The 19,710-nt window shown below is 39.8% G+C and overlaps 1 protein-coding gene across 4 annotated transcripts in view; it reads left to right on the top strand.

The window, feature by feature from the left end:
• HLCS (holocarboxylase synthetase) overlaps positions 1–19,600 on the top strand; it is a 127,863-nt gene extending 108,263 nt beyond the window's left edge. For 3 of the 4 annotated variants that reach the window (XM_087757966.1, XM_087757965.1, XM_087757968.1), the window contains exons 7-11: positions 6,495–6,562; positions 7,556–7,716; positions 10,811–10,925; positions 14,589–14,802; positions 15,318–19,600. In XM_087757966.1, the coding sequence (XP_087614092.1) occupies positions 6,495–6,562; positions 7,556–7,716; positions 10,811–10,925; positions 14,589–14,802; positions 15,318–15,489 (730 nt within the window). In that variant the 3' untranslated portion in view covers positions 15,490–19,600. The remainder of the gene's footprint in view (positions 1–6,494; positions 6,563–7,555; positions 7,717–10,810; positions 10,926–14,588; positions 14,803–15,317) is intronic. The other variant, XR_015704811.1, reaches the window with a different exon arrangement.
• The last annotated feature ends 110 nt before the right edge of the window (positions 19,601–19,710 follow it).

Here is a 19,710-nt window from a genome sequence, read left to right as displayed (position 1 = left end):
TTTGTTGGCAAACCAATTTTTTGGAGTCCTTTCTTATTTGGGTATGTTTCCTGACACCTTTGGCTGTATGGTACTGTGTTTTAAAATTCTCTTTTTCTTTTTTTAAGAGGAAAAACCTATAAACATATACAAAGGACTAATTATAAAATATCTGGTATAAAAATAGAGAGACAAGAAAATTACCAGCTGAAAAATGCAGTGAGCAGAAAAAATGAGCATTTAATGGTAGAGTTTTACCCTGTCTGTTCAGCAGACCTGATTCTCAAAGCAATTCCACAAGCAAAGTATGCACTATTCTGAGGCCATAATATGATAATTTAAATCAAGCATAAGTACATGGGTGGTAAGAAAGAGGTGGTTTAGTCTTCCCTTCTATCCACTGGCCTCTTTTACTGTTGCTTCTCTTTTGCCAACAGCAGTGTTCATTTATGGTGAGCCAGATTAGAGCATTGATCCAGCTGAAAAATAACTCACATGAGTTTACCCTACTTACAGTCTTCCTATATATTGCAGTTTTGTTGAAACAACATTGTTATTAGTGCACTGCTCTCAAGGACTAACCAACTAGCCAAAGTATATATATAAGTTGCTAACCTATGTCATTCATAGTATCGATAGATTATTCCTTGCTGCAAATGTCATCACTAGTAAAGGACAATCTTCTTTTTGTAGTATTTATTGAAGTAAGGTACAAGAAACTAGCAGTCCAAGGTTCCAGTACTTTTTCAGTTTTCCACAAGTATGGGACATTGTAATCCCTTAACGCTTTTTCTCACTGATGTAGGACTTTAATGTATCGAAGGAGTTCAAAGAGAATTTGACACTAAACGGTCCTTTCTCTACTAACATCGCTATAGGGAAACCTACTATAAAGTGAAAGAAGCTATGAATTTTTGCAATAGAACAGAAGAGTGCATTCATGTAATAGTGTATTCTGGCACATATTTTGCCTGCTGCACACAGGCAAAGTTATAACGGTGCAGAGCGGTAAGATTCCTATCATTTAAATAAGCCTCAGTAGGATTAACAGTTTAGGTGTTCTTCTACCTGTCTCAGCTGTGGGAGTCAGTCTTTTGGGAGCCTGCATATTGCACCTGGTCATGTATAAAATACCGCATGGGAAGTGGAAGGTGGGTAAAATGAAATATTTAGGCTAGTAAGAGAGTGCAAAAATGACTTTAATCTAGGATCCTACTTGGGATAGGGGATTCCAGTGAACAGCCTTTGGGCTAAATTGCTAATTTAGTAATTAGTAGCTAATGGCTCATTTCTGACAAATTTCAACCAAACTTAAAGGACAGCTAGACACAGCAGAGATACCAAGTTTCTGTACATTTCCTGGAGTCAAAGAATCATTCAGACTGGAAGGGATCCCTGAATGTCTCTAGTCCAGCCTCCTTCTTTTAAGCAAGGTCAACAATGAATTCAGACCAGCTTGCTCAGGGTTTTTTCCAGCCAGATCTTGAAAACCCCCAAGGACAGAAGTATTCAACAGCCTCTCTGGGCATCCTATTCCAATGCTTAGTTATCCTCATAGTTCAATGTTATTCACAAACTTGATTAATGTGCATGCCATTTCCTCCTACAGGTCATTGGTAAAGATATTAAGATATTAAATAGGATAGGTCTCAGGATAAACCCCCAAGGAACTGCTGTTGTATCCAGCCTATAGGTAGAGTACAAACCACTACTTTTCAATCCCAAAATCCAGACACCTTTTGCTCATCTGGTAGTGCATCCATCTAGACCACAATGGCCAAACTTGGATACAAGGATGCTGTGAAAGACCATCTTGAAGATGGTTGCAACATTTGCCCTTTTCCATTCATCTGGGACTTCCCGTGATCTCCATGACCATGATGGTAGAAAACAGCCTTGATGTGCCATGAGCCAGCTCTCTCGGCACTCTCAGATGCGTCCCATCTGCCTCATAGACTTGTATGAGTCAAGGTTTCTCAAGAGATTTATAAGATCAATCCTTTTCTGCTGTTGGTGTTTCCTCTTCTCCTTGAACCCTGTCTGTATGTGTAAAAGCCTGGGAGGCCTTGTTCATGAAGACTGGGGCAAAGAACGCATTGAGTATCTCAGCCTTATGTGTGTCCACTGTGCTTTTTCCTCAGTCAGCTGCAGGCCCACATTTTCCTTGTTTATTCTTACCATGTAGCAGTTGGAAGTTCCTCTTGCCATGTTTCTTGCCAATCTCTACTATACTTGAGCTTCAGCTTTCCTAACATCTTTGCTTGTCGGGACAATGTTTCTGCATTTCTCCCGTGTGGCATTTCTCCTTGCTTCCGTCTCTTTTGTACATTCTTTTTACAGTCATGAATTCCCTTTTTAGCCAATCCAGACTCCTTGTTCATCTACTTATTTTCCTCAGTATTGTGATGGACTGTTATTGTGTCTGTGGGAGGTTGTCTTTAAAGACCAGGTCCATTGAGCTCCCTTGCCCTTCAGAGCTGCCTCTCATAGGATCCCATCTGTCAAGCCCCTGAATAAACTGAATTCTGCTCTCGTGAAAACGAGGGTTTGTGCTCTCTTATGTGCCTTCCTCATCCCTCTCAGGATCTTGAACAGCATTGGTTCATGGTTGCTATGGCCAAAGCTGCCATAGATTACCACCTCCCTGGTCAGCTCTCCCTTGTTTGTAGCAGATGGAGTCGATCACTCCAGTTGATCATCTGATATTTGTGTTGAGAGCTTGTCCCTAGCATCCCTCACAAGTCAGCTGGATTGCTTGCATCCCACTTTGTTTGCCTTTCAGCAGATATCAGGAGATGGGAGTCTCCCATAGGAATCAGGATCTGTGATCTGCAGACATCCTCAAGTTGCTCAAAAAGACTTTTTCCACTTCCTCCTCCTGAATAGGTGATCTGTAACAGAATCCCACCATGATGTCATTCTTGGTGACTTCTCTGATTGTGGCCCACCAGCTCTCAGTCAGTCTACTGCCTGTTTTACAGAAGACCTTCATATCTTTGAGCTCCTTCAGGTATTCATGTTCTCATGGAAACAGGCTTCCAGGTAGGAGAGAGAGACCCAGATCAGTGCTGCCACCAAGGAGTCTGCAGTGTGGACTCAAGAGTTACCTATTCTGCTTGGCCAGCACGCCCTCCGGCAGGCCATTCAGCACACAGAGCCTGGAATCAGACACAGCATCGTGCAGTTGAGGGCTATGAAAAGGAGATGGAGGGCAACAGAGGAGAATTTAGGAAAAATGTTAGTAGGCACACTGCTCATTTTCCCATTGGACATAATGGACAGAAACAGTAGATATAAAGTAGTAAAGCAAGTGTTCAGGGCACCTTTTTGTCCAAAATAATACAAGAAACTGGTCAGAAGACATGTTCCTTTCCATCTGACTAAAAATGGAAAGGTTTTTTTAATGTTGCTTTTATAATACTCTATAAACAAGATATCTGAGAGTGAGATTTTCAGACAAGGAGCTTGAAGCGAAGGGAGAAATCTGTTCATAACTTACCCTCTTGTGCCCAGGTATTTTAACATCTGGAATGTAATGCTGCCTGTTGCAATACCTCTGCAATACTGTAACACAGCAGGATGCATTAATGAGAGTTTCAACCTTAAACCCACAACATCAATGAAATTTATAGTTGTCAGGCCGTTAACATTATTCAAACATAGTTTTTTGTGGTTTCAATTCCCATTTTATGTTCGTGTAGGAAGAAAAGTCATTGTGTTGACTAGGCATGAAGACAGAGGCCTCCTTAGACTTGAAATGTCTATAAAACAATTAAGTATTTTTTATTACTCTTGACAGCATTCGTAGTATGCGCTACAGGGCAGGGGGGAGGGTATTTGTATAAAAAATTATAGAATCTCTCTTTTAATATTTCAGCTGGTTTAGTATTCTTGAATACTAAAAGTGCCTTGCTCACGTTTTGGAAAATACCACAAAAATGTTCAAAGCAGAAGAGAAAAATTTACACAAAATTCTCACATCATCTTCTACAATCATATAGGTGCCATCTGATATTCTTCCTGATGGTTAAATTTGTCTTCAAGACGTTTCATGTTTCTCTACTCTTGTATCTCAGTGTGGTCTTTTGAGTTAATATGTAGACCAAGTTAGTTAAAGAACACAAAAAAGAACAGAATTTCTTGAAGGAAAAAATTTCAGGGGAAAAAATGTGGTGAGCACTGTGATTAAGTCGTTCTGCAGAAAAATGAAATCGTTAAATCTGCAACTGATTAAGTTGAAAGAAAAGAAGGGAAGTCAATATGTAAAAAAGTGCACGTACAGTTACTCTTTCTGGTAAGGAAAATCCAAGTTGTTTCTCCCAGAAAAAAACTAACAAGCACACGCAATTTACAAAGCTCTGAAGTTTTGGGGGGCGGTTGTGTGGGGTTTTTTATTATCATAAGCTTCATGGTAATTCCAGCACAATCTCAGGAAGCAGTAAAAATAAATCTGTCTGTCTCTTGCTGTATCAGTCTGGGTATTAACAACTTCCCCATGTTGTGTCCGTTGAAGAATTTCTTCATGGCCCTTAAAAGTACAAACTCAGTCTCTGCATTTAATATGTTGTTACCTGCTGCCAAGCCTCTAATAGCTACATTCATATGTTCTGTTAATCATATCTCTTTGTTCTAGAAGCCTGTGTTTTGGATTCATAATTAACTTTTTTCCTGCTCTGATTATTTTCCTCCCATCGTGGCTCTGATTATTTTCCTCCCATCATGGCAGCACATGACTTTTTTATTCCCCCTATTTAAAAACAAATATGTAAATGGAGAAGCAACAGAAATCAGTGTATTTCGACAAAGCCTGTGATCTCTTCCTAACTGTGCTTCCAAATCTAAATTAGATTTTCATGTTGCAGAACCATGAACTTGGTGCTGTAACTGAAATCATGCTGTTCCCAGAAGACAGGGCTGAAGCCTCATGGGCATAAAGAGCTACAGAGGGTTTTCCCCTAGGTCCCAGCATAAGAAGAGGTGTATTTTTAATGTTAAAGGTTGGTGATAGATAGGTGAGCCTGGTCTCAGTGTGTAATCCATAGGGTCCAAAGGAAAGAATTATTGAGCTGTATTTCACGTGAACTGGAAGGGGACTGGCAAAGAGATCATCTGGGTATTGCTCTTTGACAACATCTCACTGATTCAGGAGTAATGTGGGAAAACATCGTGGGGCCTGTTACGGCTTCCGTCAGTTTGGGTTCAAGCATTTCTAATTAGTGAAGGCATTTGTGGTCCAGACTTCGCTTGGGCCCTCCAATAGCCTCCCATTGTGATCACCATGAAAGCAAGTCAGCCATTTGAAAGATACTCTGAAACCTTGGGGGGATCCTACTTGTATTTTGCTACCGATACAGCCCCAAGAGTTGCTGACGCCTTGCTTTTCAACTTGTGAAGCAGGAGGGATGGACAGTTCCTTAGCTTGCCGCTGGCCTGATGGTGCCTTAGCTGTCGCATGTCTGTGAGCGGCGGGGGGACGCTTCTGCTTGCAGCTGGTATCTGCTGCCCAGTGATACGTGCTTGATTGCAGAACTTGAAACACCTTTCATACATATCTGAAATTCAGAGGAAATAATTTTGAACGGTACTCTTTGCTGATCTGGACTGCACTTATCTCCAAGACAAGATCGCTTTTATATGAATGAACAACATGATATTTGTGCCCATATTAGAAGTAGGTTTGTAGGCTATAAATCTCTTTCTGGGTTTACCTTGCTGGCAACATCCTGAATATCTCTTTTATCTGTTAAATAACTCTTCCTGAAAATGTGAAATGGAGGAGGATCGTAGTACAGTTCAGATCTGTTCTAAAGTGGCTTGAACGAAGTTCTCACAGTAGGGTTTTTTCTTCTTTTTTTCAAGTCTAGCATTGACTCATTTGGTGGTGTTAAAGTGCACTTTCTACTTATCCCCAGAGGAAAGTTAGTATTCTTTTAAGTGAAACTATTTTAAAAGCAGAACACAAGCCTAAAATAAGCCAGTGTTCTCTAGAGTTCTCAGAAGGTGTAGATTTATTTACTGTAGTTAAATCATAATTAGTTCTCAGGGGATAGTGTATCTTTTAAACTGCTTTATTGCCACCATATTGGTTTTCTAAATAATCAGAAACTGCTGCTCTTATATTCTGTAGTATGAACAAAAATTTGCTATAAGTAGAAACAAATGTCTAGAATTGCTAGTTGTCACTTACTGAAGATAGTGACACGCAAAAAATAAGCACTTCAAGAAAACAGGAAGAAATACAAAACGTATGTTATCAGAAGGCACCTTAAATGAACTACGGCTATAACTTTTTCCAGCGTAATAGATATAATAATGTTTTACATGATCATTTTTCAGTTAATCTTTTTTTAATATTCTAATGCTTTTTGGTCAAGAATAAATGTTAACTGAAAACGGATAAATGGTAGTGCAATGTTAACATAAAATATTACCTGATATTTAAGCCTAGATTTTCATGAATGTAGCTTAGTGTTCCAGCTGATAAGCATGGGTTTTTTTTTTTTCCTAATTGGCAGGTTAATGTTCGAGTTGCCTGAGGAGATGGGTTTAATAGCAATTGCTGTTCAACAAACACAAGGGAAAGGTAAGTTTCCTTCTAGTGCTAATAAATGTGTATTAAACATATGAAGTAGGACATTTTAATGTCACCTAGCTGCCTTAAAGATACATTATGAGTATTTTTGATAATATAATCTATAGAATAATCGTGTCGTCTTCTCCTCCTGCTTGAACCGTGGATTCAAACGCAAAACCTAAGTTAATAGAGACCAAAGTAAACATTTTCAGGACATTTCGTGGCTTTTGCAGAAATGATTTAGTGGTCTTCTAGTTTCTGCCAAAAGTCTCCCCAGTCATGGAAACTGCCATCACTACATTTAGTGTAATACAAGTCAGACTTCCAAATCAGAACTCCTTTTCGGCTTAACTGGAACAAGACTGGGTCTTGACTTGCTCCGAGACAGAGGTTTCTTGAGTCTGCAGGACCTGCCTGAACTGTCGTGTGGGCTTTCACAGTCTTTTGTAGATAAATATGAGCAAGTTCTGTCTCTTTCCCAGGAAGGTGCTAGCACTGATTTAAAAGCCACGTTCATTTTATTAGAACACAGTGCCCAGCCTAATAAGCTCTTCTGAGCACAGATCTACAAGAAGATGGTTACCTGGCTTTCAGTACAGATCTAGCTTGTGTCGAGTTGATTCCTAATGTGGACGGATTTCTAGACGCACACAGAGCATCTTCACAAATACTGCTTCACTTAAACAAAGCAAGGTTTTTTGAAATGTGTATGTTACCAGATACCAAGAAAATCCTGGAAGCAAGTCATTTAGGACATTCTAGGAAACCGAGTAGCAGCATGCACATTAAACAACCTGCTGATTTTTTAAAGAAAAAGCTTTGCACTTTAACCATTTTTCCTTCAAAATTAGTTTGGAAACTCCATTACAGGACTTATGGGAGATTCTTGGATGAATACTACTGAATCTTTCTCTTTTGTAGTTGTTACATTAACAAAGTGATCTTTTTTATAAATATTTTTTTTCTTGAGTTGAATTTAACTTTTATTCTTTCCGTCCTCAGGCCGTGGTGGAAATGTTTGGCTCAGTCCCGTGGGCTGTGCACTATCCACTTTACATATCACCATTCCTCTACATTCCAACCTGGGCCAGAGAATTCCTTTTATTCAACACCTAGTGTCCTTGGCAATGGTAGAGTCAGTTAGATCAATACCAGGATATGAGGTATGTCATTCTAATTTATCTCAAAATTCCTGTTTCCATTTTCATTAAATTCAGATTTTAACTATGTCTTCTATGCGTTGAATGACTGAATGCATAATGTAGTTCTTCAGCGCTAATACAGTGGTAAACTTAGCCTTCATACATGCTTGATTATTTATATGTTTTAAGAAATCTAGTACACATATGATGAATACTGTCTTTTATTGACCTGATTAAGTATACTACACTCATTTCATTCATAATCTTATGAAACTTAAGACTCAGTCTTCAGCCGTAAAGAAAACGTCAGTTTTGTTTGTCTAACAATTGAGTTAATTTGTTTTGATTTTGAAGGAGCTGGGGAAGAGGGAGGAGGGAAAAATGAATAAAACTGACAAATCCTTTTCTGCTTTTTTTGTTGGTGCTGTTTCAGTGGTCACTTTATCCCTTTTAAAGGATTTTTCCAACCCTTGTTTAAGGTTGAAAACTGATTTCTAAAGCAAGAACTTAGGAGTATTGCTCTCAAGAGGGAATCAAGTGTCCTGTCATCAGTATTAAAATGAAGAACCAGTCTTCTTCATCACCTCATATATCTCCTTTTTAATGTTACCATTTCCTAATATTTGCTAACTATAAAACTTTGGTATTTTACAGAAGTAGTTAACTAAAGCATATGTTTCCTATATTACAGAAAATCAATGACTTATACACATTTACACATGAACTTTATTATAGTGGCACCCAGTAGCTTTGCTGTAGTTTAGGGTCTGTCAGCCTTTCTATTAAAACCTTCTAACTTGAGTGCTTCATAACTTGACTATAAAAACAAAATGCTTCAGGCTAAAATTTGCAATATAAAATATTTGGCTAGAGTGAATAATTTAACCATTTAAAATAGAAGGGACAAGAGTTAGTTTTATAAAATATGAGTCTGACTGGGGAAGGAGTTAATTTATGATGGAGGTGGTTTTGCTTCTGTACACCTACCCTGGTATACTGTGGCGTGGTTTATTTTATTCCATTCAAGAGGAAAAAGGTGAGTGAAGTACAAAATAATAATATAAAAGCAGTATGTATCAATAGTACATGTACTGTACATAGCACATGTACAATACATAGCTCGCTATGACCAAGACAGAGCTACTGAATGTCTTTAACAGTACGTCCACCCTAGACAACGGGTGACAGCAATGTTAAGGGGCTGCACTCAAATACGTTAAAGCAAGGAAATGAAAAGATTTATCAGAAACGCAATGCTTACATTTCCCCTTTAGACTTAGGTAATGCAGGGCTTTTCTTTATGTCAGATGAACATCCGTGTTATGCAAATTGCAGTAGCTGCAAACAATGGGCTAATCTATAGATGAGGTTTCATTCTCTCCTTCAAATTTCCTTACCTCTGTGGCCATATGTCAGAATCTCAATAATACTTTAACACACCGTAATGTCGTTTGCTATGCTCAAAGTCCATTTCAGGATTTCCCTTCAAAAATCTGAAATACCTGTGTCTCAGGTCAGTCATCATTTTTAGGATTGCCACGAATGCTGACTGTGCTAAACAGGCAGTGACGGAGGCCTTTGTTCTGGGTCCTCATGCAGAAAATCTGACCGCTCAATTGGAAGTTTTGCTGTCAGATGTTAGTGCTGCAAATGCAAATGGGCCTTATATCAAGAGAGTGCTTTGCTTTCCCATTCTGAGAACAGCAGACATCTCTCTCTAGTAAGTGAAGGTAAGAAGTGCTCCATTTCCTTCATAGTTTGTGAAGCCCATCGTTTCTTTGACACGCAGATAGTTGTGCAGTACCTCGTAACTCCATTTTGTGGCAAAGTCTCCGCTGTGTAGTTTACATCATGAGAATACCCAGTTGACTTGGTTGTTCTTCATGCTTGCTGTCACTTCAGTTGCAGAGCTAGTGTCTGGTGTCTTACAGGTGTATGTTTTCCTTAAATAAGATCTACTGAGTAGCTCTTCGGAAGATCTCTTAACACTGATAATACTGTTTAACTGTGTCATTCTTCGCATGTCTCGAGAGTCTTCTATAAATCCTTTCCCAGTGTGAAGAGTCAAGTTGTTTTCCATAATGAATATGAATTGGTGATACTCTCTCTTAGAATGCTTTGATAGCAAAATCAGGTAGTATTTCCTGTCAATGTACGTGTAATGGACTCCTTTCTGGCCTTTAAATCTGTCAGAAAAGTAGACATGGACCCAGGTGCAGTTTTCACACATCCTGTAAAGGGATTTCATAATCTACAATAGGAGGGAATGCGACTCTTGTAGTCCTGGAGCACCTCCCATAATTTGCCTCTGGGGATACAGTCATATGCAGTTTTTCAAACTACAGGAAGCACATTTGCTTTCTTTTTGTGTTTAAGTAGCCGGTGCAAAGTTCAGTTCAGATCTGTGGTTTCAACAAAAACTTCTCTATTGCGCTGGAATGGTGTCACACAGCGCAGTTTGTGTTTCCAGCTCCATGGTGTTGCTTGAGCGTAGCTGCCGAAAGCGTGAATATATTTAGGACGTTACTGAAGTATTTACATAGTTGTGAACTGGAATTTCTCCTGTCTGCTAAATTTCCTTTCTGAAATTCAAGATGTCATTGTCTCCTTGTTTGCTTTCTGCAAGGATCCTCAAGTATGGTGTTGATGTTATTGTGGGCTTACCCTGATTGTTTATCAGCAGTAAGCCACAGTGGCTGCCACAGTTTGCATCTTTCTTGAATAGATCTTTTAAATCTTTAATAGGCACTCATGAATGAAGGAAATGAATTCTATAAAACCTCACAATTTTGAGACTGAAAATCTCTAGTATCTTTAGTCCTCCTTCTGATCGCTCTAAACCTTTATTATCTGCCATAATTTTTTTTATTTTTATTTTTTTCTCTGACAGCTGCCAACCTCCTTAGTAAACCATGTAACCATGTTACTATGACTTTTTCAGTACATTTGTGGAGCACTTAAATAGGTTCTCATTATGAAGAACAGTTGACAGTATCACATTCAGTGTGGCAAAGAGGTACAGAAAATGTAGAATATGGAGTGATGAATGAGCCATGTTCTTATAATCGATATCGAAGAGCAAAGTGTTTCTAAATGTATGTTTTTATTTCTTTAGGATATTGATCTGCGAGTAAAATGGCCAAATGATATTTACTACAGCGATCTTATGAAGCTTGGTGGAGTTCTGGTAAACTCTACGCTTATTGAAACAACATTTCATGTACTTATTGGTAAATGTCTATTCTCAAACTTTTCCATACTGTCTTTTTCTAAAGAAATTTGTTGTTAATGTCTTTATGAGTTCAAATGATAAGGACAAGAACAAATAGTGACAGCTGGCATAAGGAAATAAAGCACAATATTGAATCAAAAGGAAGGACAAAAAGTAAATGTTTTCATTCTTCTTAATAATTCCATATGCTTGACAAGGAAAACATAAATGCAAGCATCTGGGCTGGTGTAGTGGAGTTCAAAGAAAGAGCATTGCAGGAGAGAGGGAAAATGTCCTCCTTGATCTATTGCAAAACTAGTAGAATATATTGAAAAATGTATCCATTTTTTTCAATTTTTATTTTTTTGCAACATGACAAATAGTTAAATAAATAACGTACTTTTTAAATTGGGAGAAAAATAGCTACGATACACATAGTAATGTTCTAATTTCTCCTTTCATCTTTTTAAAATTTATTCATAACTTGTTTCTGTTGATACCTTTCTAGAAACTGGAGTGTTGCTGGTGAAGCAGCAGTGAAGTAATGATTTGATTAATTAATCACTTTCTTTAGTTCTTTCAAAAAGTAAAATTTGCTAAGTAGTTGGGAAGGCCGGATGGGGGAGCAAGGAGCGACAATCTGTTTATTGTGAAGACGAACAGTCTACCTGGAAGGGTGCTTCCAAAAAGGTAGCATGGCCAGTCTCAAAAAGGCTGTACATGTATTTTCCAGCAAGTCCCAGTGCTGTAACAGGAGAAGACATTTAAGTGCACACAATAAGTATTGAGATGTTTCTGTTGTTTCAAGTCTGATAATCATCCTGCTATTTGTTAAGGAAAATTTTTCCCCTAACCAGCAGCAGCACAGATCTGTCAGTCGTGCTTAGAAACCTGCCAGCAGAGATCTAGGTTCTGGTTCCAAAAATAATTATCTGTGCTATGCCTAAAAAATTAAGTGAAAGTTCCTTAGCAAGTCTAAAAGGTTAAAGAAGAAGATTATAAGATTTGGTTTATATTTGAACATAGCACAGTAAATAAGTAAAGTATCTTGCAAAGGGCGTGTGGGCATGATATCGTTTCTGTCAAGGTGCTGTAAATTCTAAGGCACGAACAAGCAAAACGATTGAAGTAGTCATCACCTCCTTCTGTGAAACATGCCCAGCCATTAAATTTTTTGTTCAATTGTTATATTCTCATTTTGTAAATAGTCTACATGTACAGAATGGAAGTTGCACCGAGACACTTGAGAGCCTCTTTGTGCCCCATCAACCATTTACTGCTTCCATATGTTTTTCCAGAGCCTGTTCTGGTTAACACAAGAAAAGCAAAAATGGCTCCAAAAATAGTTCATCTTATCAAACATCTCTTTGCACATCACGTATTAGTTTTGGACCTCGTGTTTCTTATCCTAAACACCAAAACATTCAAATTAAAATGGAAACTTTCTGTATGCATTCTCTCAGATGTCCCTAGGGGTCATCTTGGTGGTGATAGGTCTGGAGTATATACAAAGATGTACATTTTCATCAACTTTCTTTTGTCTGGAAGCTTCTAAGGTTGCAAGTTACTTGCCATATAGGATCAAAGGATCTTTTTCATCATTTCAGTGATATATGTCACTGAGAGTCGTAGGTCTAACTTCTTGTATTAGTAGTAGCATCGAGATCAAACTTCTGTAACAGGACAGGTAAGCCAGATGCATCATCCCCTTTCTACAGTCATGGAGATTCCTTTCCTAGACCTCACTGTTTACATGACGCTCACGAAGAGTATTCTATATATGAGGGAAATGATCAAAATCAAAGATCATCTACATGGCTTCACTGCTCTGAGAAGTACCACTGAAGATTAAGGCACAAACCTGCCTTTTCACCTGTACTATGTGCTCAAGGCCTCACAGATGACACAGTTCACGTTCATACTTTTAAACATGTTTTTGAAAACCTTTTTTTAAGAACTTAATTATTGCAGGACTTTTGGAAGAAGAGTTCTGCAGAAGAATATACGTCATTAATGTAAGGGCCAGACTCAGAACAGATGTAGGTAGCCAAACACAACTGGAATGCAAGGGACAGCCAACGTGCCTGACCTGCAAAAGCTCTGTCTGCCTCTGCATGCAGCTAAGGCACGTCCGACCAGCGCACAGATGCTGAAGGCAGGGCTAGCCCTGGAACTGGAAGATGTATTAGCCACATCAGCACGCTGCAAGGTCGGTGCTAGATGTTTATTTTTCACTCTCCTCACATGGACAATGCAGAGATGCCCTAAGAGTCCTGAACACCTAATATTTTTCAAACTAGCTGGCTACATTTTTGCCACCGCATTTATCCCCAGATGCTTCTGCCTCAGCTGAGCTTGTCATCTCAGTATGTCTCTCGTGTCCATTTCAGTTTTTGGATGGCTAAGTACTGATCTCCATACATACGCACCTGAGTGCCCTGAGCCTGCAGATGGACTCCAAGGCCCCGTTATGCACCCTGACAGTACCAATCACAGGATAGTGGCCACGGTCACTCTCTCTTCACTTGTACTGTATTTGAGTGTAACCAGCCGAGTTGGGATTTGCTGGCATGGCACATTAGATTTTCCAGTTCATTTTCCTTTGTTTCTGTCTGATAATACATTTCTCCTCAATTCCATAGGATCTATGTATTGGTACTGGTAACACTGTGGCTTTCTTTGCTTGCATTCTCTGACTAGTTAAAAGTCAAAAACTCCTTTTCACTGAAGAGATCTTTCTCCTCATAGTTAATATGAATTACTTCCATACATGAACGGTCTCACTAATAGCAAATTTACAAAACAGTGCATCTGGACCTTCTTGCAGATGGAGGTGTATCATATCTAAACCTGACTGACAGACTGGGGTTTTATCCCAAATGTCTGAGGAAAGAAAAATCCAAATTATTAGGAGAAAAAAATAAACAGGTAATACAATATATTTCTTTACATCCCTCGAAGCCTGTTTCAGCAGGCTGCAAAAAAGGCCCCAAGAGCCATATTTAAATAAGAAAGGCGTTCTGCCAACGTTATTCTAGCTGGAGAAATCTCAGTGAGAGACTTGAGGCTTCTAAAGGATATGCTGTGGAAAGACAGATTAAGCAAACTGGAGGCTTACGCAGCTAACTTAAGTCTTCTGGGTTTTTCAGAGCAAGCCAAACAAGGCTTATCAGCTGAGTAAAAAAGGCTTAATTTTCAGAAAATGCAATCATCTAACTGTAGTAAACAGAAAGGTCTCTTTATTAAATGTTAGACTGAAAGATAAAACTCTGTCTTAGAGTATGATCAATGATTTACTCTCAATTAGCTAATGACCTGTCAGCTTCTAGGGAGTAAAAGAATTTCTCACTTTGATGTTATTGTAACCAACGTGCAAGTTACAACTTACTGGCTTCCTAAGCCTCATTGATAGGGTGGTGTGTTGTTGAAAGCACTGCGCTGGATTTGCTTCTACAATTTTGAGGAGACGTTTTAAGGGCACGAAACAAGTAAAATCTGGACTGTGGTTTGTAATTATGCAAGTAGGAAGGTTTAAAGGTGTAAAAGACTGAAGAAAACAGCTACTGGAAACATCCTTAGAGATAATTGTACCAAGTAGTTGAATAAAGTACTGACTTTCTGGTGGTTACAAAGCGTTTGTATTTACACATCCTGTCCTCTTCTTTTGATTTGTCTTCTTCAGGCTTTGGAATTAATGTGAATAACAGCAACCCCACCATATGCATCAATGATCTCATTGCGAAATTTAATAAAGAAGAGGGGACAAAGCTGAAGGCTTTAACTACAGACTGTGTTATTGCAAGAACTGTAACTGTGCTAGAGAGGCTTGTAGATATTTTTCAGGAGAAAGGGCCCAACGGAGTTCTCCCCCGTTACTACAAGTACTGGGTACACAGGTAAGTATAGTGTTCTTCTCGAACTTTCTTTTAAGAAAGTTGGAAAGAACTCATGGGTATTTTGTCTTTTTCTACTTTTTCTACTAGATTGCCTTTAAAACTAGTGACTTAATTAAAATATACTCCCAAGTAGGATGTAATTTTTTTAAGGGAGAATAAAAACGGCAAGTAGTAAGATCAGTGGACTAGCATGAGTTAAAGAATGCTTCTCGGTATTTTACATGGATCACCTCGAAACAAAGGGAATTGGGAATGATTTGTTTAGCTAGTGATGAAGCTGCTGTACTCATGTCTTCTACAAAAAAATAGACTGTTTGGATTAACTCCAACTCTGGTAATTCCACAGAAAGAAATTAAAGTAGGTAGAAAACGCTGCTGAAAATCATTCTCTGTAAAGAAGCAGTGAAGTGGGAAATAAAAATATTCTGCTAGACATTAGTCCTCTAAGCTATTTTTAATCGTTTGTGCAGTGTCCACCACTTAATTCCTAACTGTCTGGTTCTCTTTATTTGCAGTGGTAAGCAAGTCCATCTCCACAATGAGGAGGGCCCAATTGCGTGGATAGTCGGGATAGATGATTATGGATTCCTTCAGGTCCATGAAGAAGGCAAGGGTGTAGTGTCTGTGCACCCAGACGGCAACTCCTTTGACATGCTGAGAAACCTCATAGTCCCAAAGCATTCATAGTCCTCAGAGCTCGCAGCGCAAAAGGAGGCTCTTTAGTATTTGGCACCAAGCAGCTAAACTTGCTTAAAGGTGGGAAGGGTAGTTGATGGCTTGATTTTTTTTTTTTTTTTCTTCTGATTTTCTGATATCTTTGTTCTTTGACGTGGATAACTTCACCAGTTAAGAAGAGGTAATTCTCTCATTGCTGAAGGCCTTTATTCTTTCATATTAACTTTAAAACACATCTATGTTGTCATTCTTTGTAAGCATCTATTCTTTAAAAGGAGCCTGATTGCAAAGGAATACCTTGCAATGATCAGAACTTTCTCTTCAATTACACACTGTATTTGAGAAACGGAAGTGGCTCTGTGTTTTATTGTGCCTTAGCACAAGCCAGTACAATATTTACATTTTTACTATGTTTTTTTAAACTAAATTCTGGTTTATGCGTTGTCTGCGGTGGAAACAGCTGGAAGAGCTCATCATATATTTCTGAATTACTGGCATTACCGCTGTGTTTAGATTCAGATCTAAGTAAAGCCTTGCTGATTTGGTTCTCCACGTGGGCCTGTGCAACAGTTTACCGTCCTGTGCTTTGGTCTCAGGTCTGCAACTCTGTCATGGCTGCCTTGAGTTTTTGGGGAGTTTTCCATCAGCACTTCAGAACTGTGGTTGGTGATCCAAATTATTGGTACTCTGCTCTTCTTAGTCAATTGGATCTGAGTAAATCATCTCGTATCTCCTTTGAATCGTAGCCTTCGAAGAGGCCTTAGCCCTTGTAAGAATAGCCCACTGGAGCAGCGTATCACCTGGTTGCAATCCTCTTGTCCAGGTTGTTGTAGAATCCCGTGTCAGGAGAGGGAAGTCTAAATAGTATACAATTTTATAGTAATTCTATTGTAATAGTAGTGAAGTTAAGCGAATAAATAAGAGAAAAACGCCCGCTTTTAAAATCACTGCTGTAAACAACTACTACAGTGAAAAAGAGAAAACACGTCGTTAACCTGCGTCCAAATTCTCTTCCGTTGCTTCTGTTGTCACCCCCTTCCCCAAAGAAGACCATCTGGTCTTGCTGCTAACCATTAAAAGCAAGAGGCTTAACATCTGCTGACCTGAAAGCAGCTGGCTTTGGGGGCCGGCTGCGCGGTGCCAGGTTAGATGTAACGGCCTGGTCACGACTGGAACGCAGCGCCGAGGAGGCACGTGGGAGCTCCCGTGCGATGGCAGCTCGTCGGGTTTTTCTCCCGGGCAAGGCGTATTTGCACCAGGAGGCTTGGCCACCACAGCACTTCAAACAGTTCTCTGCAAATGAAAAGTTTGTCGTAGGTGTGATGTGGCCAGCTTCATTTCCTCAAGTGGGCAGCGCTGCTTATTACGTTACCTTGTCCCTACTGAAGGTGGATCAGCCAAATTGGTTTCCACAAAGGACTTCTGTCTACTAGCCAGAAATGGGTTATTTAGGTTAAAGTTCACCTCATAAACAATCTGAACATGTTAGGAGATTGTTTCAGTTATAAAGCCAAGAAGTCTTAAAACAAGGAAGCTAGTCTGTAATGGTAATTTAGAGTAATCCTCACATATTAGGGTTTAGGTGGTTTGGCAGCAAGTGCTAGAAATTAAGTTGTCCCTGTTACATTTGGGATTTTATGCTCCATATCACAGTAGATTTGTCTGTGTGCCTGATTGTCCGTACCCTGCTGTTTTGTTTTCCCCCATGATCCGCATCAGATGAGATTGCACACCAATATTTCATAGAACTGTACAGTGGAGCGTAGACAGCTGTTAATTGGCATAGTTAAAATGACACACATGAACACCAGTTTTTGCTTTTTCCCACCAGATGCTTTCAAAACTGCTTTGGGCTGTTAATTTTTGGCAGCTACCTCTATTTCAGAATCAAATATTGATGCATATTATAAATGAAACTTGAGTCCAAGTTAACAAAGTTGAAATAAAAAGAAGAGCCCATTTATATATACATATATAAAAAATGTGTGTGTGCATGTGCACACCCACATCTCTGTGCTCCTTCGCTTCTTTTCTACCTTTTCCTTCAAGCAGCTTATGAGCAACGCATGCTGCTGCAGGTCAGCTGTGGCAAGCGCAGCTCTGGTGCTGTTCTTCCAACCACAGAGTTTTGCAAAGCTTTACATCCGTACCTCAGTCCCATACTTGCAGCTAAACCACTCTCTCTGTTTTGGTACCGGGGGGCGTGCCTGTAGGGAGCACCTTTGATTGCGCTCATATTCCAGATAGACTGATGAGCGCCTGTAGGGATTTCTTCTAACGGCCAGGTCACGCATCAGGTTTTGACTTGAATTGCTTCCTCAAAACACGCTCTCCCTTCGCTAGGGACAAATACTGTAAAAGAGTGACGGGGGGAAGTGACGCAACCTGCTCCGGTATGAAGAAGGGCAGAATGGACCTGCAGACCTTCACTCGGCTACGCTACCACGGCGTCTGAGCAGCAGGCAGATGGATTTTTTAATAGTAAAACGCAGCAATATTTCCTGGTTGCTATTGTTCCTTTTGGGTTTCGTCATAGCCTTCTTAAAGAAAAGCTTGTTCTCTTCTCACTTTGAGTTGTAAGATTATTCCAAAAATTTTTGCACTGGAATGAAACTCCGTGTTGCGCTTCCTTTCTGCAAATGAGAACTAACCCAGCGTGGGCGTGTCGGAGCGCAGGCGGGTGCTGTGGGAACGTGCCCCGTTGCCTCTGCTTTTTGTTCTGCGTGTATAGAACTACCGGTTGTCTTGAGGAAACAGCCTGGAGTTGGACGAAGCGTTTGTCACAACCCTGGCCTTTCCTGCCGAAGAACCAAAGCACCTGACAAAGACCATTCGGGCTGCACAGCGGGCAGCTGCCTGCGGCCCTCCTGAGGCACAGCTGTTCCGTCGAGAAAGCCGGTGACCCCTCCAGCACCGCGCTCGCCTGCAGGTGGGCGAGGAGCGCAGCCCGCCATCTTGTTCTTTGCGTGCCAAACGTGGCACAGCCAGAAAGGCACAACGTTTTTGTACGGGAATTGTTGTTACTGCTGCTCTTCAGGTAGGACAGACAGACGTGGTGCAGAGCGTCTCTGGACATAGGCGTGGAGGGAATCGGACGACTCCAGATCCAGAAGTAATGCACTGAAAATGCTTAATTTCATTCAACTGTCTAGATTAGTAAAACACCTCTTTCATTGTAAGGCTGATGTCATATCTTAAACTATTTTCTTGATGAAGTGCTTTCAAAAAACATTTATTATGGTGTCCGTATTTCTGTGACTTCATTTCTTTCCTCCTGGACTCTGTTATATCATTTCTCATTACACATTGTGAAAATATTTGTAGAGGTTGTTTATTGATAGGAAAACTTCTGCCGAGCAAGCTGGGTGTGTTGGCACGTGGCTGTGTTGAGAAAGAGCGAGCGGGTCGTGTCCCGTCAGCGCCAATGCTGTTTCCAAAGATTTGAAAAAGTAATAATGTACTTAACATGTAGGAGTTAGAGCAGTACATCTCGCCTCTAGTAAAAGGTTTTGTAAGACTGCAGAGCATTTTTTAAAATATATCCAACAAGTATCATACACCTCAAGGGCTATTACCTAGAAAGAATATTAAAGCATTTAATTCTTTTTGCTGCTGCCTCATGGTACAACGATCTTTTTAATTTCTTTTCTTTTTCTGATTCAGTTACAAGACATCAGCAGTCTAAAAAATTACTCTCTGCCACTGCTGTGGAATATACAGTAGCTATGTAAAAAAAAAAATAAAATTGAAGTACAGCTTACTATCTGTCGTGAAAAAGATTTGTGCCGCAAAGAGCCGCTCCCTGGGGATGACTGGCTCGATAAAAGCATTTGCATGCAGAAGTTACTGCAGCGATGCACCGCACTGATCAGGCACCAAAGAAATTAAATCTGGACGGAGGAAAGAGCAGAGGTCAAAAAACAACGGCGCGCCGCAGGCTGCGGCCGGGTGAGCCACAACTGAGAGAGGAGAACTGCAGGGAGGAATTGTGAACTGGTGTCGTGTTTGAGCGTCTTGCATCAGCGCCTCTCATTAGCGATTCTGTGTTATTTGCCGTTCTCCAAGAGTCTTCCTTTAAAGTGCAACGTGGCTAAAATACAATAAATAAAAAAAAGTCCTTGTATTTTATAGTACGTTAACTGTCAAATATAGTACGTGTTACAATTGAAATAAGGTTTCAAACATGCAACATTATTCTTTGTGAAACCCTGTGTTTTGTAGTAAAAAAGAAAT

This window comes from Nipponia nippon, unplaced genomic scaffold, assembly GCF_047370975.1.
Source record: "Nipponia nippon isolate SJK-2023a ecotype South Korea unplaced genomic scaffold, ASM4737097v1 scaffold_2, whole genome shotgun sequence".
NCBI lineage: Eukaryota > Metazoa > Chordata > Aves > Pelecaniformes > Threskiornithidae > Nipponia > Nipponia nippon.
Note: the sequence above shows the minus strand (reverse complement) of the source record. Positions and strands in the feature narration are given on the sequence as shown.